Source organism: Myotis brandtii, unplaced genomic scaffold (assembly GCF_000412655.1).
Source record: "Myotis brandtii unplaced genomic scaffold, ASM41265v1 scaffold244, whole genome shotgun sequence".
NCBI lineage: Eukaryota > Metazoa > Chordata > Mammalia > Chiroptera > Vespertilionidae > Myotis > Myotis brandtii.
Window position 1 is genome coordinate 1,862,494 of NW_005359225.1, and position 26,968 is coordinate 1,889,461.

Genomic DNA, 26,968 nt, shown 5'->3' on the forward strand with positions numbered 1-26,968 from the left:
ATCGGCCCTACCCTGAGCGTGAGTGAGGGCGGCATTGCAACCTCCCGATCCGCCCTGCTCTGTGCATGACGGGGCGGCGCCCCAACTCCCCAATCGGCCCTGCTCTGAGCCTGACCAGGGGCTGCACTTAGGGATTGGGCCTGCCCTCTGCCACCCAGGAGCAGGCCTAAGCCAGCAGGTCGTTATCTCCCGAGGGGTCCCAGACTGGGAGAGGGCACAGGCCGGGCTGGGGGACCCCCCTCCCCACCCCCCGAGTGCACAAATTTTTGTGCATCGGGCCTCTAGTATATTATAAGAATAAAATAATAACACACATCATTATTGACTTAATTTATTCTAAAAATGTAAAGTTGGTTTAGCATTTAAAAATCAATTAGATAACATATGAAACAATAATTACAGAACTATCTTGATGATCACACAATTATAAAGATGTAATTTGTGCCCTAGCCAGTTTGGCTCAGTGGCTAGAACAGTGGTTCTCAACCTTCCTAATGCCACGACCCTTTAATACAGTTCTTCATGTTGTGGTGACCCCCAACCATAAAATTATTTTCGTTGCTACTTCATAACTGTAATTTTGCTACTGTTATGAATCGTAATGTAAATATCTGATATGCAGGATGTATTTTCATTGTTACAAACTGAACATAATTAAAGCATAGTGATTAATCACAAAAACAATATGTAATTATATATGTGTTTTCAGATGGTCTTTGGCGACCCCTGTGAAAGGGTCGTTCGACCCCCAAAAGGGTCGCGACCCACAGGTTGAGAACCGCTGGGCTAGAACATCAGCCTGCGGACAAAAGTGTACCAGGTTCTATTTTGGTCAAGGGCACATGCCTGGGTTGCGGGCTCAATCCCCAGGAGAGGATGTGCAGGAAGCAGCCAATCAATGATTCTCTCTCATCATTGATGTTTCTCTCTCTCCCTCCCTCTCCCTTCCTCTCTGAGATCAATAAAAATATAATAAAAATAATAAATAAGATGTTGCTTGTGACAATAGTAACACAAAGGGGAACGGAGCTCTCTTAAAATTATGATATGCTGGAATTGGTGTACGGCAATATATAAGAAAAGTTTTTATACAATAGTAAAACTAAATTGATATTAATTTGAATTAGATTGTTTTAAATTAATGTTAATTGTAATCCCCAGGGTAACCACTAAGAAAATAACTAAAAGATACATAGTAAAATAAATGAGAAAACCATCAAAATGTTACATGAGAAAGTAGATAACACTAAAAAAGGTAGTAATGAAGGAAATAAGAAACAAAAATGATATAAGAAAGCAAATAGAAAAATGGCAGAACTTCCATATCTGTAATTACATTAAATGTAAGTGGATTAAAAGGCAGAGGATGGCAGAAAATATATTTTTAAGCAACCCACTATAGGCTATCTACAAGGGATGCACTTTAGAACCAAAAACACAAATAGATTGAAAATTAAAGAATGGAGCCTGGCCGGTATGGCTCTGAGTGTAATTAATAGCTGCAAACATCTACATCTAAAAAAAAAAAAAAATAGAGCTCAAATCAATAATCTTCTACCTTAAGAAACTAGAAAAAGAATAAACTAAACCCAAAACAAGAAAGAAGGAAATAATAAAAATTAGAGCAGAGATCCATGGAATAGAAAATACAAAAACAACAAAGAAAAAAAAATCAACAAAACCAAGTTAGTTCTTTGAAAAGATCAACAGAACTGACAAACCTTAAGCTAGACTGAGCAAGAAAAAAAGAGAGAAGACTCAAATCACTAGAATCAGAGTGAAAATGAGAACATTATCACCAACCTTACAGAAATAAAAAGTATTACAGAAGAACACTATGAACAATTGCATGCCAACAAATCAGATAACCTAGATAAATGGAAACAACTCAAAACACAAAAATAACTCAAGAAAAAACAGAAAATCTGAAAAGACCTACAAATTGTCTAAAAGTTTAGCTAAGCTACTCCACGGTATTGCTGCCTTGGCATCCATTTTACTTGAGCAAGCAGCCCGCAAGGACCTTAAACTGACACTAGCCCCTCAGGGAAGCGCACGCCTGGATGGCAGCTCACAGAGTCAGAAGCAAATGTAAGTTCCTGATCTGACTTGTGATCAAGCAGTCGTCTCCCCTGCTACCAGCACCTGTATGCCTTATGCACGCACTAGAAAAAAAACCCAATGGAGGTGAGGGCATGAGGGGGTGGGGGGGGGTGGAGAGGCAATGAGGAGATAAGGACACATATGTAATACCTTAATCAATAAAGAAAAGAAAATTAAATAAAAAACAAACAAACATGGAGACTACCAAAACTCTGCTCCTTTGGTTTAAATTGACCAGCTCAGCCCTAGCCCAGGAAGCCCAAAGCACTCCACCCATGGATTCTAATAAAGGCATGTACCAAGGTGCTGCCTCTGTCTCCTGCCCCTAGGTGGCTCTTTGAGGCATGTCCTGTAATTCCTCTAGAACCTGTGAGTAATAAACTTCTCTATTTCAGTTTCTCTTATGATCTGTGGTTAAATCATAGCTCACCATCTGGCCCCCTATGCTCCACTTAACAAATGTTAATTTAACGAAGTCAGAATACAAGTAAAAAGGTTGAATCAGTAATCATAAAAATCCCAGGAAAGAAAAGCCCAGAACCACATGAATTGACTGGTGAATTCTACCAATCATTTTTTTAAAAATAATAACACTAATCCTTCTCAAAGTCTATCCAAAAATGGAAGAGGAAGAAATATTTCTTAACTCATTTTATGACACAAGTATTACTCTGATAACAAAGCCAGATAATATCACAAGAAAATTAGAGACCAATATCCCTTATGTATACAAATGTAAAAATCTTCAACAAAATATTAGCAAAATTAATCCAGTAGAATATTAAAAAAGGTGTATGCCATTTGGTCCAGCAATTCTACTTCTGGACATATATCCAGAAGAATTACAAGACTCAAAGACAGATTTTTTACATCCATGTTCAATAATAGCATTATTCACAACAGTCAAGTGGTAGAAGAAACCTAAAGTTCATCAACAGATGAATCAACAAACAAAATGTGTAGCATATATTCATACAATGGAATGTTATTTAGCCTTATAAAGGAAGGAAATTCTGATGTGTGCTATAATATGGATGACATTATCTTACATAATAAAAGGCTAATATACCAATAGACCGAATGGTGGAACAACCAAACAACCGGTCACTATGACGTGCGCTGACCATCAGGGGGCGCGCACAGAACATGGAACATGGTGGGTGTCGGCCACAGCAGGATGGTGGAGGAGGTGAGCGGGGGCGCCAGACCAAGTCGGGGTGCCAGTCACTGTCTCCAGGGCAAGCCTCTGGTGGTTACTAAAAATTCTTTGCTCCTGCGCACTGTGGTCCTGCCCGGTGCTTGCACCTGCTGCCAGCACCGGCCCCGCTGACACCCGCAGCTGGCGCTGAAGCCATTGCTTACACCCGCTGCTGGCACCCGGCACCAGTCCTGATCGCTTGGCACCATCAGTGGGTGCGAGCAGCGGCTACTGCCCCGATCGCCCCTGAGGGCTTCTCCACCTCCCCCTGCTCCTGAGGGGCAATCGGGGCAGCAGCTGCCACTCACACCCACTGACGGCTCCGGCCCTGCTCCAACCTGCTGCTGGCACTGGCCCCAATTGCTCCACGCCGTCAGCGGGTGCAAGCAGGGCCGGTGGCGTCAGCCCATGGGACTGGCAACGGCAGGAACGGGGCTGTTGGCAGACAGGGAACCAGGGGCCATGGCGGGAGGGACTGGGCGGGGGCGCCCCTGTGCCCACTGCAGCCTTGCAGCCCACACAGTTCCTTTCAAGGTGCATGAATTCATGCACTGGGCCCCTAGTGTTACATAAAAGAAGCCAGTGACAAAAGAAGATACTGTATGATTCCACTTACATAAGGTACCTAGTGTAGTCAAATTCATAGAAACAGTAGGGTGAGTGCCAGGACACTTGGGAAAGGGGAAGATGGAGACTTAGTGCTTAATGAGTAGAGAGTTTCAGTTTTACAAGATGAAAAGAGTTCTGGAGATGGATGGTGGCAATGGTTGCACAACAATGTGAACTTACTTAATACTACTAAACTGTACACTTAAAATGGTTAAGGTGATAAATATTACATTCTGTATATTTTGCCACAATTAAAAATAATTTCTTAAAAGGATTATATGCCAGGAATAAGTGGGCTTTATTCAAGGTATATAAGAGTGGTTCAATAAATGAAAATCAATCAATGTAATATACACCAATTGGAGGACTCATGCTTACCAATTTCAAAACTTACTACAAAGTAACAGTAATCACAAGTGTAGTACTGGCATAAGCTGAGATATATAGATAAGTGGAATAGAACTGAGAACCCATAAGTTAATTCATACACCTATATTCAATTGATTTTCAACAAAGGTGCCAAGACTATTATTCAATGGGGAAAGAACAGTGTTTACAACAAATGATGCTGAAACAACTGAGTAGCCACATGCAAAAGAATGAAGTTGGGTCCATCCTTAATACCATGTACAAAAATTACCCCCAAAATTTAACAAAGTCTAATTGTAAGAGCTAAAAACATAAAACTATTAGAAGAAAACACAGAGGTACATTTATATAACCTGGGATTTGCCCATGGATTCTTAGATATATAACACCAAAAGTATGACCATCCAAGGAAATAATAAATTAAACTACATCAAAATTTTAAACTTTTTGTGTAAAGAACACTATAAAGGAAGTGCAAAAACAAACTAAAATGGGAGAAAATATTTGCAAATCATATATTTGATGAAGGTCTAATATCCAGAAGTCATAAGGAACTCTGACAACTCAACAATAACAAGACAAACATGATGAGAAAGAGAACAAAAATAAGAAAGAGTCCTATAAATTAGCTACAAAATCCAATTAAAAATAGGCAAAGTACTTAAAGACATTTCTCCAAAAAAAGTTACACAAATAGCAAACAAGCACATGAAAAGATGTTCAATGTCATTGGGGAAATGCAACTCAAAATTACAATGAGAGCCCTAGCCTGTGTAGCTCAGTTGGTTGAGCATCATCCCAAGCACCAAGTGGTCATAGGTTCGATTCCCAATCAGGGTACATGCCTGGGTTGTGGGCTCAATCCCCAGTAGGTGGTGTGCAGGAGGCAGCTGATAGATGTTTCTCTCTCATCAATGTTTCTCTCTCTCTCCTTTCTTCTTTCTCTAAAAATATCTATAAAATAACATATTTTTTTAAAAACCTACAATGAGATACTTTATACCCGCTAGGATGGATGGATGGATAGATAGATAGATGACAGATAGAATTTTAAGATTGGGGGTAAAAAACAGAAAGTAACTGTTGACAAGGATGTAGAGAAATTAGAATCCTCATACATTGCTGCTGGAGATGTAAAATGTTCAGCCTCTGAGGAAAAAAAGTTTGGCAATTCCTCAAAAAGGTAAACAGAATTACCATATGACTCAGGAATGCCAGTCCAGGTATACGTCCAAAAGAATTGAAAACAGGTACTTAAACAAGTATTTGTACACAAATGTTCATAGCTGCCCTATTCACAATAGCCAAAAGATAGAAATAGCTAAACATTCATCAACAGATATGGATAAACAAAATATGGCATATTCATACAATGGGATATTACTCAGCCATAAAAAGAAAGAAGTATTGACACATGTTACATGTGGATGCACCTCAAAAACATTCTGCTAAGTGAAAGCACCCAAACACAGAAGGTTAAATATTGCATGATTCCATTTATATGAAATATTCAGAATACATAAATCCACAGAGACAGAAGTAGACTGGTGTTTGCCGGGGGGATGGGGAGGGCAAAATGTAGAGTGAATGTTTAATGGATGTGGAATTTCTTTTGGGGTGATGAAAACGTTATGCAACTTGATAGAGGTGGTGGCTACACAACATTATGAAAATACCAATGCAACTAAATTGTACACTTTAAAATGGTTAATTTTATGTTATGTGAATTTTCTCTCAAAAAATAAGAGATGGCTAAGAAGTAATTTACATATCATGAGGGCAGATTAAAAAGAGAACAAAAATAAGAAAGATAGTCCTATAAATTAGCTATAAAATCCAAAATAATAAAAGCCACTAGAAGTAGACTGAAGATTCTTAGGAGAAATGATTAATGACATTCCATTTATCCTTTCTTATTTTATGCAAAAGCTGACAAACATTTTTTCCTATTAAAAACTCGTCCACACGACAAACACACAACTAAAAGCAATACATTACAGCAGGGAAAGAGCATTCAAATGAAAGGTTTTTAATCCACTCTGCCTGTCACGAACGTGAAGAAAAACATTTAACTCCTCCAGACCTCAGTTTCTTTAATTATAAAATGAGATGAGATTACTGCTACTAAAAACAATCATTAAACAATGAAAGCAACAGACACAAGGAAAACATTTGTGAGCATTTACAGTATGCCAGGCAGTGTTGTTTCCCATGTTAATTTTAATAAATGTTAATATGCTAAAGGTTAACATATTTAATAGTCACACAACCCTGTGAAACAGATACTATTATTATCCCCACTTTAAAGGTGAGGAAACTGAGCCACAGAGAGGATTAAGTAGAAGAGCCATGCAGTCTGGCTCCACAGCCCATGTTCTTAATGACCATGCTACACTTGATCTCCAAGACCTTTTCCAGTTCTAAAATTCTGGGTCCATGTACATTTAAGGCAACTTAAGGACATTATTAAACCCTTCTGCTTCAGCCACCACTTAGCAATTATCATTCTTGAAATACGCTAAGAGCCTTGTTCTGAATGACATCTAACTTCACCAGATGTGCAATCCCGACAGACCTCTGATGAAGGGGTATAATGGAAAGAAATGGCTTGTTTGTATCTGGTTATCTGTGTGAGATACTGCTAAGTGCCAAAGAGCCCAGAGATTTACATGTCACTCAAAATTCTTCTGAAGCCAGGCCTACCCATTTGTTTTCAAAGAAGGTCTGGGTGAGTATCTACTAAACTGTTCAAGGAAGCAGATATTTTCACATATCCCATGAGCAGGAGCAAGTCTAGGCAGATGATCAGGTGTGTTTCTAGATCAGCAGTCAACAAACTTTCCCAGTCAATGGCCAGATAGTAAATATTTTAGGCTTTGCCAACCACATATCATCTCTCACATATTCTTTGTTTTCTCCTTCAAATTCATTACAAATGTAAAAACCATTCTTAGCCTGCTGGACACACAAAAACATGTGGACTGTAGTTTGCTTACCCCTGTATTAGATCACTGAATGAGTCACCTTTTAAATGTGTTACGTACATTTTAGCTGCTACAGCAGTCCTAAGACTGTCCTTAACTTTATTAAAACTATAAAAATTGTACTGAAGAAATCCAGGTGACAGGATAACTGATTATAAAGCAAATAGTATTATACATACACTTATTCATTTCAGTGTTTACTAAACACCTAATACATAGAAGGTGTCAGGCAATTGCTACCATCCTTATAAAAGTATACAACCCAGTTAAGTTTGCAAGTAAAGGAAAAAATGTAAAGATGCCAAAAGAAAGGTTAAAAAGAAAAGCTACAGGAGTTCTGATATGGTAAAGATTCCATCAAGTAGAAGCAGGAACATCAAAGATCACAATCAGTGGCAGTATTTGAGATAGATTAAGAAGTATTAAAAAGCTGAATGGCAGTGAAGGGAAGTCCCATACAGACCGAATACATTTGGCCAAAGCATGACAATGGGAAATACAAGCTACGTTAGAGCATTAAATAGTGGTCCAATTTGTTCAACTTTGTGGTATGAAAATGACTGGGAATCCTGAAGAGGAAAACAGTGGGAGATATGGCTGAATGATTAAGTTGGGAGCATGAGGGCACAGAGAGCCATGTGTGTCATGCTAAAAAGCCAAGACAACTCTGGTCAATAAGGGCTCATGAAAGGTTTCCGACAGTGTCAGCTAATAATGAGACCTACATTTAAGGACGGTTACTCTGGCAATGACAAATAAAATAAACTGGAGGAGGCAGAATGTCCAAATACCACTTAGGAGGCTTTATTAAAAATCCACTTACTAGAGGTAATGAGAACTCAAACTATGAAAAAAGAGAGAGAGAGAGAGAGAGAGAGAGAGAGAGAGAGAGAGAGAGAGAGGAAGTAAAGATAAAAGCAGAGATAGAACCTAAACAACACTGGCTGAATTTAGGCTAATGGAGAGATGGAAATCGGGTCAAAGATTTGTACGCATCTTGCTCTATACAACCAAAATGCGAGTGAGCTTTAGGAAGACTGGTTAGGCAGCGGTGAATAAGACAGAGTGGATACATAGAGAGTATAGTCATTAGACCCGCCAGGAAACTAATGCAGTAATCAGCCCTCTAGGGATGCCGGTCTGAGCTTGGATTATGGCAATGGAGATGGAAAAGTAGCCATGGATGTAAGTTGTTTCAAAGAAGGACTCAAGAGTCTAATGACTGAATCGAGTGGATAAAAGAAATCAATCAAACCTAACTACAAGATTTGAGGCCTGGATAAATGAGAAAATAGTTATAAAGATGTGGAAAATTGGAAGGGAAAGCAAATCTGGAGAGAAAAATAAAGAGTTCCATTTAAACTATAATAACTTACGAATGACAGGTATCTATGCAGAAAGAGTCAAAACTACTTTAAAAAAGAGAACTTGAATTTTGAGTAACAAGCTACATAACTGATGATGAGCAAGCAGTATATCCCAATAGAATTTTTAATGATCTGCTGCTACAGAAGCTTCATCCACTCATTCTTCAAATAGCTATTAAATTATTACTCTATACCTGGCACAGTACCAAGCACTAGGGACAAATTAGCGCTGAAGAGAGACACTGTCCCTCCCCTTACACAGTTTACATTGTAATAAGAAAGAGAGATGAGCAAATGGGCAATCAGAATATAACAGAATAAGGGTCAATCATAAGGAAAATGAAATGCAAGGTGCTATGGGGAATAAGAGGAGGATCCAAACTGGATTTAGGGGGCATTTACAGAAAAACATTCTGTGGAAATGGGATCTAAGCTAAAACTGAGACGGGTAAATTTTAGCATAAGAAAGTGATATGGTGGAGTACTTAGAAATCAGGAACCAGATCACAGCAAGACCTTATACGCCATTCATTAATTACTCTGAAATGATCTGCATGAAGAAGAGACATGACCAGCATTTTTAGCAAGATAAATCTGGCTATACAGCCAAGAACCAGGAAAGAAGATATTTAGTAGGCACCATCAGTAGTGATTCAAATAAGTAATTTTTAAAAAGGGGACGGGGTCCAACATGACTCCCTGTTCTCACTTGAGAAAATGGATGGATAGCAGCACCATTCACTGAACTAAGGAGCACACAGAGGAGGGTTATTTTGAAAGGGGGAGGGGAACTGAGCTCAGTTTGGGACCTATAGAGTGTTGTGAGTCTGAAACATCCAAGCAATCTGACACAAGTCTGGATGTATGGAAATACAGACTGGAGATGTAGATTTGGGAGGAGTCTGAATCATCCAGAAACAATCCTATATAATAAAGAGGTAATGTGCAAATTGACCATCACACCCTCGCACAAAATGGCCACCCCCATGTGGTCACAAGATGGTCACCCCCATGTTGTCACAAGATGGCTGCCACAAGATGGCCGGCAGGGGAGGGCAGTTGTGGGCGATCAGCCTAGCAAGGGAGGGCAGTTAAGGGCGACCACGCCAGCAGGGGAAGGCAACTGGGGGCTACTGGGCCAGCAGGGGAGGGCAGTTGGGGGCGATCAGCCCAGCAGGGGAGGGCAGTTGGGGGCGACCGGGCCGGCAGGGGAGGGCAGTTGGGGGCGATCGGGCTGACAGGGGAGCAGTTAGGGGCAATCAGGCAGGCAGGCAGGCGAGCAGTTGGGAGCCAGCAGTCCTGGATTGTGAGAGGGATGTCCGATTGCTGGCAATCAGACATCCCCCGAAGGCTCCCATACTGGAGTGGGTGCAGGCTGGACTGAGAGACACCCCCCCCCCCCCCAGTGCATGAATTTCGTGCACCGGGCCTCTAGTATGTTAATGTGAAGACAAAAGGCCCAAGTAGAAGCCTAAGGACAGTAATTTAAGGGCTCCACCGAAAGCTTTCTGTCGCAGGCCTGTCTGTCAGTGTTCTATGTTATTCTTAAAACCGTAAGTAAACTTTGCAAATAGTCCTTCCACTTACTTAAGTAGAATAAGAAATTATAATGGGCAAGAAAAAAACAACAACAACAATGGCTCATTCTACTACTTGAACACATTTTTAGATGCAATGCATGTACTTAAAAAAATATATAGTATTTATTTATACAACTACTCCTAAAATAGCTACCTGATGAATCAACAGACAGCCTGTGTTCCTATGTGTATATGTTTATTTGGACACTAATACACTTTTAAGTGTCAGCCAAGTTAAAACTGAGAAAAATTGTGCAAGTACCTCTGTCAAGCACCTTCTAGCCTTGGACACCCCCTGCTTCTGAACTCTGATGAAGCCCAGATGGTGAGCTATTAAGGAGGGAGGCAAGACGTCTTCTTAGACACTGAACTGGAGCTAAAAATGTGTATTCCCCTAGATTTGGTCTAAGGTTTGAGACAACAGAGAATGTTTTCCTCTCCCTCAAAGCAGTAAGAAGCAATGAGAATAAGAATAATGTTATTAAGCAAAGGTATACAGATCCTGAAACTAAAATCAATTCTTTTTATTTATTTTTTAAATATTTTTAATTGGTTTTGAGAGAGAAAAGAAGGGAGAGGGAAAGAGAAACATGGCCTTCTGCACGCCCCCTACCAGGGATCAAACTCACAACCCAGGCATGTGCCCTGACTGGGAATCGAACTGGCAACCTTTTGGTGCACTGGACAATGCCCAACCAACTGAGCCACACCAGCCAGAGCTCTTTATTTATTTATTTTTATTATTTATTTTATTTTAGTTAAAATCAACAGGGATAGATTCTTGTTCACAGTTCAGTGTTTCAAACAACCCTCAAAAAAGGATCACATTCGTAGTCACACACTACAAGTCTGAAGTGGACTGACTGTCATCAATGCCACTCTCTGGCGTGAGGACTAAAAGTGATCCTGCTAAAGTAGCCATACCTTAAGTGAAAAGTATCCTATATAATAAAAGGGTAATATGCAAATTGACCCTAACAGAAGAACCACTGGGAATTATTGGTCACTATAACACACACTGACCACCAGGGGGCAGATGCTCAATGCAGGAGCTGCCCCCTGGTGGCCAGTGCGCTCCCACAGGGGGAGCTCTGCTCAGCCACAAGCCAGGCTGATGGCTGCCAGTACAGTGGTGGTAGCGGGAGCCTCTCCCGCCTCCTCAGCAGTGCTAAGGAAGTCCGACTGCAGCTTAAGCCTGCTCCCCGCTGGCAAGTGGACATCCCCCGAGGGCTCCCAGGCTGCCAGAGGGATGTCTGACTGCCAGCTTAGGCCCAATACCCCGGGGAGTCTGAGGGGTCCCAGACCACGAGAGGGCACAGGCCGGGCTGAGGGTCCGTCCCCCCATCCCCGAGTGCACAAATTTTTGTGCACTGGGCCTCTAGTATTCTAGAATAGAGATAGCAACCATGTGATTCTAGTAGACTTCAGCAACTCATGGAAAAATATTTACTAAGTAAAGTCTATTTACTAACTAAATCCTAGGATTATAAAAATGAGACAGAACCTCAGTTCTACATGAGCTAATGCCCTAACAGGAAGAAAGATGTATACACAAATGACTACAACTGTGAGAGAAGAGACAAGTGAGAGAGGAAGAAAAGGCAATAGTGACATCATGTTAACTAGCATTGGTGGAAAGATTTTTTAATGAAAGAAAGGGATTCCCAGCTTTGTAGAACAGTTTAAACTGAAACTAGCAGAGGGGGGGTGGAAATGGTCAAGAATGCCCTCACCACAAATCTAACAAAGAATAATAAAAACTAGTTTTCAAAATTGTAAACTAAATAAAAATTTAAACTCTCTGAATTCCCTAGTGAGGACGAGTCAAGCTGTTTCTATTTACTTTTCAAGAATCTAAAATATCTATACGAAGAACCATGCTTGTCTTTGAGTTTTCCAGTATTAAAATTCTGAAAAGCTCAAAAATTGTGCTAAGAAGACAAGAGCCTCCAAATTCATAACAGGAAACATGGCATTTTCCCAGATTATTCTCTGGCTTCAATGAAGAAAGAGCATGGGGACCACACTGCAGCAGGGGGATTTATAAATATGAATTACAGGATAAGATGATTTTCCAAACATCTGTCAGAAGTTAATTTGATCCAAGAGAAAAGGGGAGGAAAAAAAGACTCAGAGGGAAGCCAAATATAGTGACTAATACCTGGAACTTATGTGGACTTCAGAGAGTTGATGGCCTCATGGGCATTGCATGCCCACTCTACAATAATAAATACCCAAAGCCTGTACAATTTATATCACTCAAAGCACGTTCCCGTGTACTCTCTCATTTTATTCTCATAATGCACAGAGTGGATATCTCTGGTTAAATGTAAAGGTAGAGACTTGGTACTGTGACATGCTATATGAACTGGGAAGAAATGTAGAGATGCCGTGTAGCATAGTGGTTGAGAGAAAAGGCCTTTGAATAAGTCAGATCTTACTAGCTATGTAATCTTGGATCAATAATTTAATGTTCTCTTCTAGGGTACTTTACCTATAAAACGATGATATAATACCTTGTAGAGTTGTCACATAGATTAAATAAAAACATGTGAAGTAGCTTGTATAGTATCTGATATAAAGTAGGCACTCAGCAAATGAAAACTAGCAATAGTCGATTCCAAAGGCTCTATACCTACCTGGTGTAATACTGTAACTAGGATATCACACCAGCTCAGATCATTCAGAAACAAAGTTTTACCCTGGATGTAAACTGAGCTCATAACTACCTAGATGTTTTATAACAAAGCAGTCAGCTATTAGAAACTGCCCCGAGCCCTAACTGGTTTGGCTCAGTGGATAGAGCGTCGGCCTGCAGACTGAAAGGTCCCAGGTTCAATTCCAGTCAAGGGCATGTACCTTGGTTGCGGGCACATCCCCAGTAGGAGGTGTGCAGGAGGCAGCTGATCGATGTTTCTCTCTCATCGATGTTTCTAACTCTCTATCCCTCTCCCTTCCTCTCTGTAAAAAATCAATAAAATACAAAATTTAGAAAGAAAAAAAAAAGGAAACTGCCCCTGAGGATTTGTCTAGTCTTTGTTCCTTGCATTTTGTAATAGGGGAGAGGGTGGCTACAAAGAAAACTGAACAGGATATGTGTAGGAATGAGCTATTTTTATGATTTTCCAACTTTTGCTTGAGACCTGTACAGAAATTATACCATAGCTCTTTCTCTGTTGTTAAAACATAGGCTGCTTGTGGCACTTAATCCCTACTTCTGAATGTTCTGCTTGCGTACTGCGTGGAACGTGCTTTGGAAACAAGTTAGCATCCATTAATTTGATTAACAAGAGGAAATAGCCATTTTTCAAATTTCGCAGTCCCATAAAGTTAACTAAATGGAAATCTCTTAACTTTTCTAGGTTTCAGCATCTTTATCCTGAAAATGAAAATACTAATAACTAAGTTTCTATAAGTTAAAGAAGATATCTCAAGTAATCACAATCACAGTTAATCAAGTTAAAAGATGGAAGAAACCTAAAAAAGAAATCGAATGATGAAAATCATCTATCCATCACTTTTACACAAGTGGCATGTATAATGAAGAAAATGCATATCTAGAAATAGAGCGATGTGTTCTGATCCTGGCTCTGCCACTAAATGGTCCTGATATCTTGGCCATTCATTTATTCTCCAAATACTTATGCTATACCTATTAGATGCCTGCTACTGATACCACTAAAACTGCTAACAGAGGCTCGACCTTCCTCACAGGCTATTTTTAGGATGGGGTGAAATAATTTATAGGCAAATTCTTAAAGTTAAGAGCTATGAAAGTATGTAGTGATTTTATACTATTATATATTACATGTATATGATATTACTATAGTTTTGTCCAAGTTATATTCTATAGCATAAAACATATTTGCCATGTCAGGTTCAAGAGCTCATGAGACTTCCTGAGCCTCAGTTTCTGCATCCATGAAATAAAGGTGTTGAACTGGATAACTCTGGTATTCCCCCAGCATTTAATAGCTAATTAGATATTCTTACTTTTGAGATGAGGAACCTAAAGCTAAGAGAGGTTAAATGATTTGCTCAAGGAACACAGTCAGTACCAGAACAAAACTGGGATTCAGGTTTCCTACTTTTCAAAAGTACCACAACTTGGAAATTTTAAAATAACAGACTTTTCCTTTGTCCAGGCTCTCAGACTATGAAACTTGCTGCTGTCCCTAAATCTTCCATCTCAGTTTGACTATTCACTTGAGATCATCAAGTGATGTGGCTGTATTTGTGAAATTAATCACCAAATTGCCATTTCAATCTCCTAAACTTCATTCCAAAAAGATTTGATCCTTTTAACTTGGATTCTACTCCTTTATTAAAATGAGAAAGCACTGCCATCTACTGGATGCTGAAGACATTGCTGCTATATTTTTTAGTCTGAGGAAAGAATTCTTACCAATCTAATGCTTTTTGTACTTTGTCAATAACCCAATATTTAGTTATTATGACAGTACAAGTTACATAACAATAAAACTCCAAAAGTTTGGGCTGGAGGTAAAGTAGGCTGAGAGAGAGAGAGAGCATCCCCTCAAGATTTTTAATCTCAAAATTATTTTTATGGCCCTGACCGGTTTGGCCCAGTGGATAGAGGGTCAGCCTGTGGACTCAAGGGTCCCAGGTTCGATTCCGGTCAAGGGCATATACCTTGGTTGCGGTCACATCCCCAGTAGGGTGTGTGCAGGAGGCAGATGATCGATGTTTCTCTCTCATTGATGTTTCTAACTCTCTATCCCTCTCCCTTCCTCTCTGTAAAAAAATCAATAAAAATGTACTTTAAAAAAATTTATTTTTATGATAGTCTTAAATACATCAAGCCTTCACCTGTATCCATTAACAATTTTTTATTGAGCACCCACTGCAGGTCAGGCACTGAAAAAGGGACACAATGTTGACAGAATGATAAGCATTATAAATGTAGCCCCTCCCTCTTATCAAAAGGTTTAGTGCCTAGTGAATAGCAATTCCCATTTATTACTGAACTCCATTCATGTGCCAGGCTTATAATATATACATTATCATCTTTAATCCTCAAAAATAGCTTATGATGAGATAGAAATTATCTCCATTTGTAGATGAGGACACAAACACAGACATAGCTCAATTTGTCCAAGATCACTGTCATAGGTGAGCAGCAGTAGTGCCTGAAATTAAACAATTCAATCTGACTCCAAAACCCATATCCTTAATCACTAGGAGTGTGCATTCACCCAGGTAGTTGTCAGCATCCGCCTAAAAGGAAGTCTTTGCCAAAAGGAAATTCAGGCAAAGATAACCTTACATGTCTGTATTAAAGCCACAACTCCTGAACTTGGATCTGAAAGGTCCAGCTTATTGGATAAAAAGCTGGCCCAACAGCCTCTCATTCCACCCTGTCCCCCCAGTTGCCAGCCTAGCAGTTAAATCCATCTAGAAAACATCTCAACTGGCCACCTAACTATTTATCAACCACCATCCACCCCAACTTCAAGTTATAGCAATGTTCTTCTTATAGTCCCCAAACATTTGAAAGAGCACCTATTCCTAAGGTCTTTTCAACTGATTTAAGGTTCTGCTGTGATTCACCTGCATTATCTGTAAGACACAAATAATTAATATCAAAATAATTTTCAAACTAAACCTATCTGTAAATTAGTGCTCTCTGGAATACATGCAGTTTTATCTCAACTAAAACATGCAGTTTAATCTCCTTAACTAAAAGAATGTGAATATGTGTCTAATACTTTTGTAGCCCACAGTACCCATCAGATAATAATATATACTAGTATATATATTGGTCTCTGACCCCAGTTATTGGCACAGAGCTCCTGAAACCCTTGTAATTCCCCTAAGTCAGTGGTCGGCAAACTCATTAGTCAACAGAGCCAAATATCAACAGTACAACGATTGAAATTTCTTTTGAGAGCCAAATTTTTTAAACTTAAACTATATAGGTAGGTACATTGTTATTAACTTAATTAGGGTACTCCTAAGCTGGCCTTTGCTAAAAACGTCCTCAATCTGATTGAGGTACGTTCACTGAGGTCGACCCCTTCCAACTCTCCCATCCACACTCGTCTTGTATACTTGTTTCGTCTATCTCCTTCCGTTCATCCTCTCTATATGTCCAAACCATCTCAACATACCTTTCTCAATCCTCGACACTACATCTTCTTTCACTCCACAACATTCCCTGTATGTGCACGCCCGCACGTGGTATTTTGTGGAAGAGCCACACTCAAGGGGCCAAAGAGCCGCATGTGGCTGGAGAGCGGCGGTTTGCCGACCACTGCCCTAAGTGATAAGTGCCTAAAAAGCATCTTTTGTTCTAATATTTGGCTCCCAATACAGGGCTCCTGATATCCTTGTAAATTTCCTGGGTGAGAGGAGTATCTTTTGTTCTAATGAGGCAACAATGAGTGGCTCCTGGATGAGGGCAGGTCACCTGAAGGACCAAGCCATGCTTAGAAGCTTGGAGTTTTCAGCCCTGCCCCCCGCTCCATTCTCTTGAGAAGGAAGAAGGGTTGAAAATGGAGTTAATGATCCATCATGCCTACGTGATGAAGCCTCCTTAATGCCCAAAAAGTACAGAGTTCAAGTTGGCCAACACATACACACTGGGATGGCGACGTGCCCCAGCTCCCCAGGGACAGAAGCTCTGCGTTCAGGGCCTCCCAGACCTCGCCCTATGCATCTCTTCCATCTGGCTGCTGCTCTGTTTCCTTTATGAAACCCTTTAATAAAGTAACAAATGTGTTTCTATGTGAGCCACTGTAGCAAATTAATCGAACCCGAGGAGGGGTCATTGGAATCTTGGATCTATAGCTGGTTGGTCAGAAGCACAGGTGACAACCTGGTATTGTAACTGGCATCTGAAGTGGGGGTAGGCAAGGGCAGTCGTGTGGCACTGAGCCCTTACCCTGTGGTAGATAGTGTGAGAATTGAGTTCAATTGCAGGACATCCAGCTGGTGTCACAGAGAATAAGTTGTTGGTTTAGGAAAAAAAACCTCCACACAATGGGTGACCAGAAGTGTCAAAAGTGAAGTGGGAATACTAAAGGAGATACAGAGGGAAGAGAAACACAGTAGCAAAGAACCAGGTTTTTCTCCACAACAGGAGGGAAAGACTGTTGCTTTTCCCTTTCAGTACCTAGTTTAATAATTGGCATACAGCCTGGCCAGGGTGGCTCAGTGGTTGAGCATCGACCTAAGAATCAAGAGATAATGGTTCGATTCCCAGTCAGGACATGTGCCCGGGTTGCAGGCTCGATCCCCAGTGTGGGGTGTGCAGGAGGCAGCCAATCAATGGTTCTCTCTCATCATTGATGTTTCTCTCTCTCTCTCTCCCTCTCCCTTCCTCTCTGAAATCAATAAAAACATATTTCAAAGGGCAGGAGCAAGACAAAGATCAAAGATGTATTAGGCAGGGTCTCCAGAGAAAGGGTTTCCATGTAAGGGAAAGATAGTAGGTACTTAATAAATATAGATTCTCTTCCCTCTCCTTTCTCTAATTGTCTTTAGAAATAGAGATAGCATTGCCTATAATATAACTTGACTCATAGTTTCTTAGATGTATTGAAAGTTCTAAACAATATCTGAAACATTTAATAAAATTGTTATTGCATTTAATCAAAATTCACTGTTCTTTCTTAATCCCCAAAGAACTATATAGAATAAGAAAAAGCAGTTCCATTTCCTTAGAGGAAAATGAAGATAATCTAGATTTAGAAAAGATGAATTGGGGTGGTTATAAAATAAGGTTTCATTTTAAAGGGATTCCTCCTAAGCCACAGTAAACAACAAATTTACAATACTTAAAACATGATTCTGTTTACACCGCGTTTTTCCTTATAAGCCAAGGCATAACCACACTAAACAAAACTAGCACTCGGAAAAGCTCTTACCTTATGTTCATATGGAGCACCATAGTAGCCATCATTCAGCCCAAATATTATTTCATTTTGGTTGCGGGCATGAATCTAAGAGAGGAGGAAAACATACTATTAGTTCCTCTCATTTCAATCAAGTTTTAATAAGACTGGAGAAGGACAGTTACAACAGGATACTTCAGTGCTGGAAAACAGGCTGGCTCTATCTAACAAGCCGGTAGAAAACACATCCCTATCATTGGACCAGGTAATCTACCAAGGCTTCCCGCTTTAGTCAAAAGCCTCACAAACCATCACATGAGATCACGGGCACCATCATTCACATGTATTTTCCACAAACACTTCTTGAGGTTGTTATGGAGAGACTATTCTTAAAGTGCAGGGATTCAGAAGCCGATAGCATGTATTCTCTTATCTCAAAGAAAACACAATCCAGTTAGTCTATAAGAGCACCTTAAAACATGAAGCCCTAGGAAAAAATAAAAGATGAATATTTTCAAAGAGTGTTTAAAAATAATACCTAATCCCTAAAGTCTTTAAATGTCTGCTTATTGTTTGCATACCATTCTCTTTCAAATGCAACTGATTTGAGTTTTAGTTAATGCCACCACAAATTAACCTTCACCTGAAAGGTAGGAAGGTTAAAACTTTAGAATTTAAGAATTAAGATAAAAACTGCTCATAATAGCATAAAGTATCCAGTTGTGAAACATGAAAATAGATTTAATTACTTGATAAAAGCAGAAATCAGTGGAACTGAAAATAATAACAATAAAGATATTCAATGAGACAAAATACAGTTTTTTGGAAAAAATAATAAAATTGGTAAATCTCCAGTCAGAATGATCCTAAGAGAAGACAGAAATTACCAACAGCAAGAATAAAAGAAGAAAGAATCACTATAGCCTACGCACATACAAGAATCAACAAATGAAAATATAAGTAAGTGGAACAACAAATCAATCCCAATATTTCTCTATCTATCTCTCCCTCTCTCTTCTTTCTAAAATCAATCAATAAATAAATTTTTAAAAAGAAATCTTACCACCCAGATGACTTCACTAAAGAATTCTGTCAAACATTTGTGAAATAAATAACAATTCTACACAAATTCCAACTCTGTGACCTATAGCCCTGCAACTCTAATGTTAAGAAGCATCATCCTCACCCTAGCCAGTATTGCTCAATGGATAGAGCGTTGGCTCGAGAACCTAAGAGTCCCGGGTTTGATTCCAGTTAAGGGCATTTTCCCTGCCCAGGCCCTGGTCAGGCTTGTGCAGGAAGCAACTAATTGATGTGTTCCTCTCACATCGATGTTTCTCTCTGTCTCTCCCTCTTCCTACCACTCTCTCTAAAAATCAATGGAAAAATAGCCTCGGGTGAGGAATAACAAAACAAAAAAAAGGGGGGAAACACGGTCCTCCACAAAATGAAGAGACTTTCAGAAGAAAAATAAACAAGTGCTTAGCATCAGTCTTAACCACAGCGAGCCAACTAGACAGCTGTGGGGAGACAGGCAGGGCGTGTGCTCCAGTGCAGGGCCTGGCAGGCCAGTGTAAATGCAACAATTATCATAGGAAGCTTTCTGGTCCTGAAAGAGAGCAGAGAGGCCCAACCTAAAGTCATTATCTTACCATTTCTGATTAAGACCAGCCCTAAAACAGAGGGGTAAAATACAAAAGTAAAGAAGATTAAGGATTTGCAGCCGGTTAGAATGTGCAGCAGGTAAGGAAAATATCTGTCACATGCATTGTTCTGATCACTACAGAAGGACACAAAATAAATAAAGCATGGTAAGTCAAACAAGGACAGACATTTCTCTAACCTGAATATGTAGAATTAAATTGTTTCTATAAAAGAATCACACACCACAGAGTATATGGTAAATAAAATATTAAGAAACATCAGGATGCCCAGCTGGTGTGGCTCAGTGGTTGAGCGTCGACCTATAAACCAGGAGGTCACTGCTCAGTTCCGGTCGGCGGGGCACGGGCCTGGGTTGCAGGCTCGGTGCCCAGTGGGGGGGCGTGCAGGAGGCATCTAATGAGTGATTCTCTCTCATCATTGATGTTTCTATTTTTCTCTCCCTCTCCCTTCCTCTCTGAAATCAATAAAAAATATTTTTTTTAAAAAAGAAACATCAGGGATATTTGTAGATACAACTAACGTTTTAGGGTTACAGTAGTCCCATAGGTATCACAAAATAGAAATGGCATTCACCCCAAGGCGAAGTGGGTGACTACCGTGACGACATGCACGTAAAGTGTGCTATGGCACAGAGAATGAGTTTTAAGTCGGCCAGGTCTGGGTTTAAACCTTAGCTCCAAGGAGCTGTGTGATCTCGAGCAGTTTCTTAAACTCCCTGAGGACCAATTCTCCCATCTGGGAAATCGGGGCAATAATATCGACCTTCACAAGCTGCCATCAACATTAATTGTAATAACCTATGTCTGGGGTGGCAAACAGGTTTCACTTCCTATGCAGTTCTAACGTGTGGCTGGTTGCACCTAGGAGCACCGCGTTACCGTGTTAGAAGGAATTATGGAGCGACGCCTGGGCCTGGAGAGATGAGCACTGTGACCGCCTATGCCCATCACTCCCGGGAACAGGGAGCAGATTGTAAGCCAGGCATTTGTCGTCCCTGCGCCCAATAAACAGTAAGTAGCTCTTCTTATTCCCAGCTCTATGGTCATAAAAGAAGGTGTTTAATAGTATGTTCCTTATTTTCAACTTAATTTTCAGATTCTAGGGGGAGAACATCCAATAAGACCGAAGAAGCCTTGTGCTATGAGAAAGCATACTCTTTCCTAAAAAAAAAAAAAAGAAAAGAAAAAAGAAAGAAAGAAAGAAAAGAAACCCTTGCCCTGGCCGCTGGCTCAGCTGGATGGAGCATCATCCCATCCACCAAAAGCTGCGGGTTTGCTCCCTAGTCAGGGCCTGGGCGGAGGGCGGCAGCCAGTAGTTGTTGTTTTTTAATCCTTAAATTAGCAGATTAGGGTCCTTCTCCACAAATTTCTTCAATTAAAGGTTGAAGGCAAGATTCAAATTTCTCTAATTAAGTAAACAATCTTTAAATGTGGAATCAGAAGAATCAACAGGAAGCTAAAGAGGTGAATGCAGAGAAGAGAACCACTTGGAACTGCAGCCTCGGTTACCTGCTGCCCCAAGTACTTCAGCCCGTCCAGGCAGACTTTCCACTCGATCAGCAGCTGGTAGGCGGCCTCCTTCCCTCCCCATATCTTCACCACGAAACAGGACACAGAGGTATCAAGGCGGTCGGGCATTAATCCAAAATCGAGACTCCGCCACGTTGGATTCTGTTGATGGAAATGAAAACATGCCTGAGAAAGACTCTAACTTGTTCCCAGTTATTTCAATTAGGTTGGGATCATTTTGTTTGTAAAAAACCAAAGACCTCATAAATATATTAAATTGCCAACTTAAGTGAACCAAGAAGACATTCCAATTAGCAGGACAGGGGTGATAATGGTATTTTTAAATTTCTCTTCTTATTTATTATAGTCATTAAAAGGAACATATAGTCTTAATCTCATTAGTACAGCTTCCTATGTTAATTCATTTATCTATTTATTAAACAATTAAGACACAATTAAGAAAAGAAATATAAACAATGCCTCAAAGTACCACAAATCTGTTGACTTCAAACCTCTATTTAAGTAATTCTATTGTTCCATTAAAAGTTCAACAACAGAATGATGCAAAAGCTACACAGTAGCACAGGAGGGAATAATAAACTCTGAAGTGTGAGAGTGAACCAGGGATCTTTTCTGTCAAAGAAAGGAGCTCGCCACCATCATAGGCTCCGCCATTTCGATATGACCTTCAGGTTCTCAGGGGGTCACCATCGTAGGCTCCGCCTCACCCCTCCCCTTCGTCTGAATTAGCCAATCGTGCAATAATGTGAATCCGAGCCCTGACCAATCAAGTCAGAGTCAGAGTCAGAGTCAGAGTCAGAGTCAGAATGAGGGGCAGGGCAGACCCGCACCAGGAAATAAAGCCCCAAAGGAAAATCAGGCAACTGCGCTCCTCTGCACAGGAGTAAATCTCCTGCCGATCCACTTTCAAGCATTTGTCTCATTCCCACACCGCTGACGAGCATTTCTAACAGGTGGAACAGGGGAAAGACGTCACGGAGGCTATGAAACTTGGCTACTAAAGGACAAGTAGGATTTTACCTGGTTACAGTAAGGAAGTCCAAGCAAAGGACACAAGATAAACAAGGCTCGGGGTGTGAAATAGGGAGTGGGGTCAGGGAACTAAGGCAACTGCTGACGCACAACACAAGAGAGACGGACACAAAGCTGGAGAGATAAACAGGGGACTAAACTCAAAGATATTTTATGCCTTGTCACGGAATCAGTCCTTTACTGGATATAAGATGTGGGGCCACTGAAAGGTTTTAAGGTTAATGAACATGCAACAACACGGATGAATCTCACAAATGTGACATGTATAAGCAAAAGAAAATATGCCATATTTTCAAAAACTAGCAGAACTAATCTGTGGTGCCAGAAGTCAGGATAATGGTTCTCTTTGGGAAGTAGTAGTAACTAGAGGGACAACACAAGAGGTGCTGATAATGTTCTATTTATTGTTCTGATTACATTGATCTCATTGAAAAATCATCAGGCTCTTATTATTTGTGCCCTTTAATGTGCTGTGTCTCAACAAAATACAATAAAACTAATTTTTAAACGACCAAATAATGGGGGAAATACCGCATCTTACAAATCAAATTATGGTATCTCTTCATGATGTAATTTTAGGCCCTAAAGCTAAAGAGCGGGAGTTGGAGGACCTTCCTGGCCTTCACATTGCACCACATGAAGAGGCAGCCATTCCCTCGCCTCTGTAAGATCCCCCTCAACAAAAGTGACATGCTCTAGAATATCTTCTGTAATAATAAAAGCATAATATGCTGCGAGGGAAGCCTGGGTCCCGGGTGCCAAAGGGAAGCCGGTGCCGGCAGCCAGGGGAAGGAAGGCCTACTCTTAGACGAATTTCGTGCATTGGGCCTCTAGTACCATAATATAATTTCAAAATCTCAATGTCACTGAGATTTTGTTAACTTTCCCAAAAGTTAACAAATGGTTTGGAGGGTATGGCAAGGTGAAGCTAGAGACATTAAAGTTGAACTACACATTCACCAGTAATTATTTTATGCCAAATATATCTGAGAAGAAACCATCACTCAGACGTAACTTGCAGACACATCTCCACATCTAACCTGTCCAAGGATTGTTCTTGTTACTCAATGCAACAGACACTGATAGGCCTTCTCTAAATAAAGCATGTGCTGGGACATTAGAAAATAGAAAAAGGGGGTCCTTGTCTATCAGATGCCCCTAATTTTGTGTGGCCTGTAACTGTATCCCTTCTAAAATCTTACTCTTACGCGATCCAGCCTTTCACTACCTCCTCCTATTTCCCCAGGTCATTTCCCCCGCTACCCTGTCCTCAGTCCCCTTGCCTCTGTGTCATATTTGCCACAAAATCTCAAGCCACACACACTCACCCATTTCAGCCACACTAACTCCTAAGGCATTTCTTGAAAACCTCAAGTACACTCCTGCTTTTGTACTTTCCTATTTCTTGGCCTGGAACCTATGTCTCTGTGCATTTTTCCCCCACATAGATACATAACTTGTTCCCTCACTTTGTTAAGGTGTCTGCTAAACAGTATCTTTTTTATTATTACCATAGAAAAACAAGAAAGCCCACCCCTGCCAGGTACCCCCTTTTGCTGCTTTATTTTACTCAATATTTGTATTTATTACCATTTAACATATTCCGATTTATCAATTCTAACATGTACTTTTCTTCACATTGTAAGATGAATTCTGATTTTAGAAATGCTAAAATCAATATGGTCCTATAATATTTGACCAGCAGGTGGCAGTCATCAGATAGCTCTACATGCACAACCTTAAAAATAGCTGTAGATAATATCAATTCTTTCAAGTTAGGCACAGCCTTGGCACTAGTTGTGCTGAGTTTAAGTGCCATTTAAAATACATTTATTGATTTAGACTTTTAAAAATCCTGTATATAATAGCTATCAAAAGTTTAAATTCAAAAGATTAAGGAATTAAGTGGGTCACAAGAATATGGAATAAAGAGAATTCTCTCAGACTGCTGGTGAGAGTGTAAATAAAACAATAATTTTGGAAAACTGGAAATATACATTAAAGCTGATCCCTTGCATATTCCCAGCAAGTCCATTCTGAATACATACTTTCAACCAAAAGATACACACAAGAAAGTTCATAGCAGCACTACTCATCTTAATTCAAAACTAGAAACTAACCAAATGCCCATCAACAGAAGAATAGACACATTCTGGTATAGTCACAGAATAGAATACTATAGAGCAAACAAACTACAAATATAACCCCACAATATGAATGACTCGTGATATAAACTTAAGACATGGAAGTCACACACAAAAAAGTACATACTGTATTGTTTAATTTCCATAAAACTCAAAAACAGGTATAATTAATTTATGGCATTAAAAGTCAAGAACTAAAGAGCAAGGAACCAAGATGGCGGCAAGGAAATGCCTATACTTGCTGCCTCCCACAACCACATAAAAATTACAACTAAAATACAGAACTATCATCCAGAACCACAGGAAAGCTGGCTGAGTAGAAGTACTACAATTAGAGAGCTGCTCCTCTTAATAGGCCGGCACCACGAACTGAATTTACAAGCTCCCACTTCCTCTGAGCTCCATTGCTGGGCAAGGCTTTGGGGGACCCAGACACATACAGGGAGAAACTGGACTATCTGGCATCGGGGCAAGAATTCGGGGTGGCTTTCTTCCAGACGGAGGTGCTCGCAGCGGTCATTGGATGCTGGGACCTCCTCGGTGCAGGACTGACTGGTAGCCATTTCTGTTTGCTCTGCCCTGGTGATTCCAAGACCCCATCCCACCTAATTTACAACCCCACCCAAGCTGTGCACAGTGGCTTTTGTATATGAATGGCCTGTCCTTTCTCAGCCTAAAAACTGTCAAACAAGCTACAGCTGGGTCTGAGAGCCCCAAAGCTATCAATAAAAGGCCTAAGGCCAGCACCAGCACCAGCCTGCCTTGCTTCACAGCTGGGCCTTGCATCGACACTTCCAAACCCAATACAAACAAGAGGAATCTGCAGATGTCTCTGTAGCTACTGCTGGGTGGCCCCAGGCATTGGCTGACTTTGCACCTGCCTGGAGACCCAACAGCCGTGTACCCAGCAGTCAGTATGAGACCATACCAGATTACAACTCTTCACATCCATAAGTGACACACTCAAGGGGCAGACTCAGTGAGCACCAAAGCCCCACTGAAGCAAGTCCTGCTCCATAAGTGTGTCTCCTGCACAGCAGCTCTCCCACTGTAGTCGCAGCTGGTCCCCACAGCCAATTGGCCTGGAGGTCAATTCCTCCCAGTGACACCAACAGCAATCAAGGCTCATCTACAATAACACTGTGCACACAGCCCACAAAGGGGTGCACCAAGAGTGTCCACCTCAGGTGATTGGGGAGGCTGCGCCACTGGGCCCTATAGGATACCACTCTATCAACTCAAGGAGACTTAGCAGCTACCCAATACATAGAAATAAACACAGGGATGCAGCCAAAATGTGGAGACAAAGAAACATGTCAAAAATGAAAGAAATGGAAGAAAGCAGACTACTGAATATAGAGTTCAAAACCACAGTTATACGGTTACTCAAGAATCTTCTAGAAACCTCCGAGGAATTTAGTGAGACCTTCAAGGATCTTAGTGAGAATGCCAAAATAATGGAAAAGGATCAGTCAGAAATTAGGCACACACTTACTGAAATAAAGAATAATATACAGGGATTCAACAGTAGACTAGAGGATCCCGAAAATCAAGTCAATGATTTGAAATATGAGGAAGCAAAAAACGCCCAAATGGGAGTGCCATAGAAGAAGAGAGAGAACAAGATATTGAAAACCTATTTGAAGAAATAATGACAGAAAACTTCCCCTACCTGGTGAAAGAAATAGACTTACAAGTCCAGGAAGCACAAAGAACCCCAAACAAGAGGAATCCAAAAAGGACCACACCAAGACACATCATAATTAAAATGCCAAGGGCAAAAGACAAAGAGAGAAGCTTAAAAGCAGCAAGAGAAAAACAGTTACCTGCAGGGGAGTGTCCATACAACTGTCAGCTGATTTCTCAACAGAAACTTTGCAGGCCAGGAGGGAGTGGCAAGAAATATTCAAAGTGATGAATAGCAAGAACCTACAAACAAGATTGCTCTACCCAGCAAAGCTATCATTTAGAATTGAAGGTCAGATAAAGAGCTTCACAGACAAGAAAAAGCTAAAGTAGTTCATCACCACCAAACCAGTATTATATGAAATGCTGAAGGGTATCCTTTAAGAAGAGGAAGAAGAAGATAAAAGTAAAGATAAAAATTATGAACAACAAAGTGACAACAAATACATATCTATCAACAAGTGAATCTAAAAATCAAATGAATAAAAAATCTGATGAACAGAATAAACTGGTGAATGGAATAGAATCAAGGGCATGGAAATGGAACAAACTGACAATTCTCAGAGGCGGGGTTGCAGGGGGGTGTGGGAAGAGATTAGACAAAATCTTATGTGCATGTATGCATTACCTACGGACACAGACAATAGGGTGGCAAGGGTGTGGTGTAGCAACAGGATGGAGGGGAAATATGGTGGGCGGGGGAGAAGGACATCTGTAATACTAGGTGTACCAGTTAATGCGGATTTTTTTCAATAGATGGAGTTACACATATGTTGATATATATGTGATTTGATATGTATGCTATTTTGTTGTATTGACAGCAAGCTTCAAAACTTCATATGTCAA

The 26,968-nt window shown here is 40.4% G+C and overlaps 1 protein-coding gene across 9 annotated transcripts in view; it reads right to left on the reverse strand.

Moving 5' to 3' along the window:
• UVRAG (UV radiation resistance associated) overlaps positions 1–26,968 on the reverse strand; it is a 283,373-nt gene that overhangs the window by 215,633 nt on the left and 40,772 nt on the right. For all 9 annotated transcript variants that reach the window (XM_014540397.1, XM_014540405.1, XM_014540399.1 and 6 more), the window contains 2 exons: positions 21,240–21,401; positions 18,100–18,174 (listed from right to left, as the gene is read on the reverse strand). In XM_014540397.1, the coding sequence (XP_014395883.1) occupies positions 18,100–18,174; positions 21,240–21,401 (237 nt within the window). The remainder of the gene's footprint in view (positions 1–18,099; positions 18,175–21,239; positions 21,402–26,968) is intronic.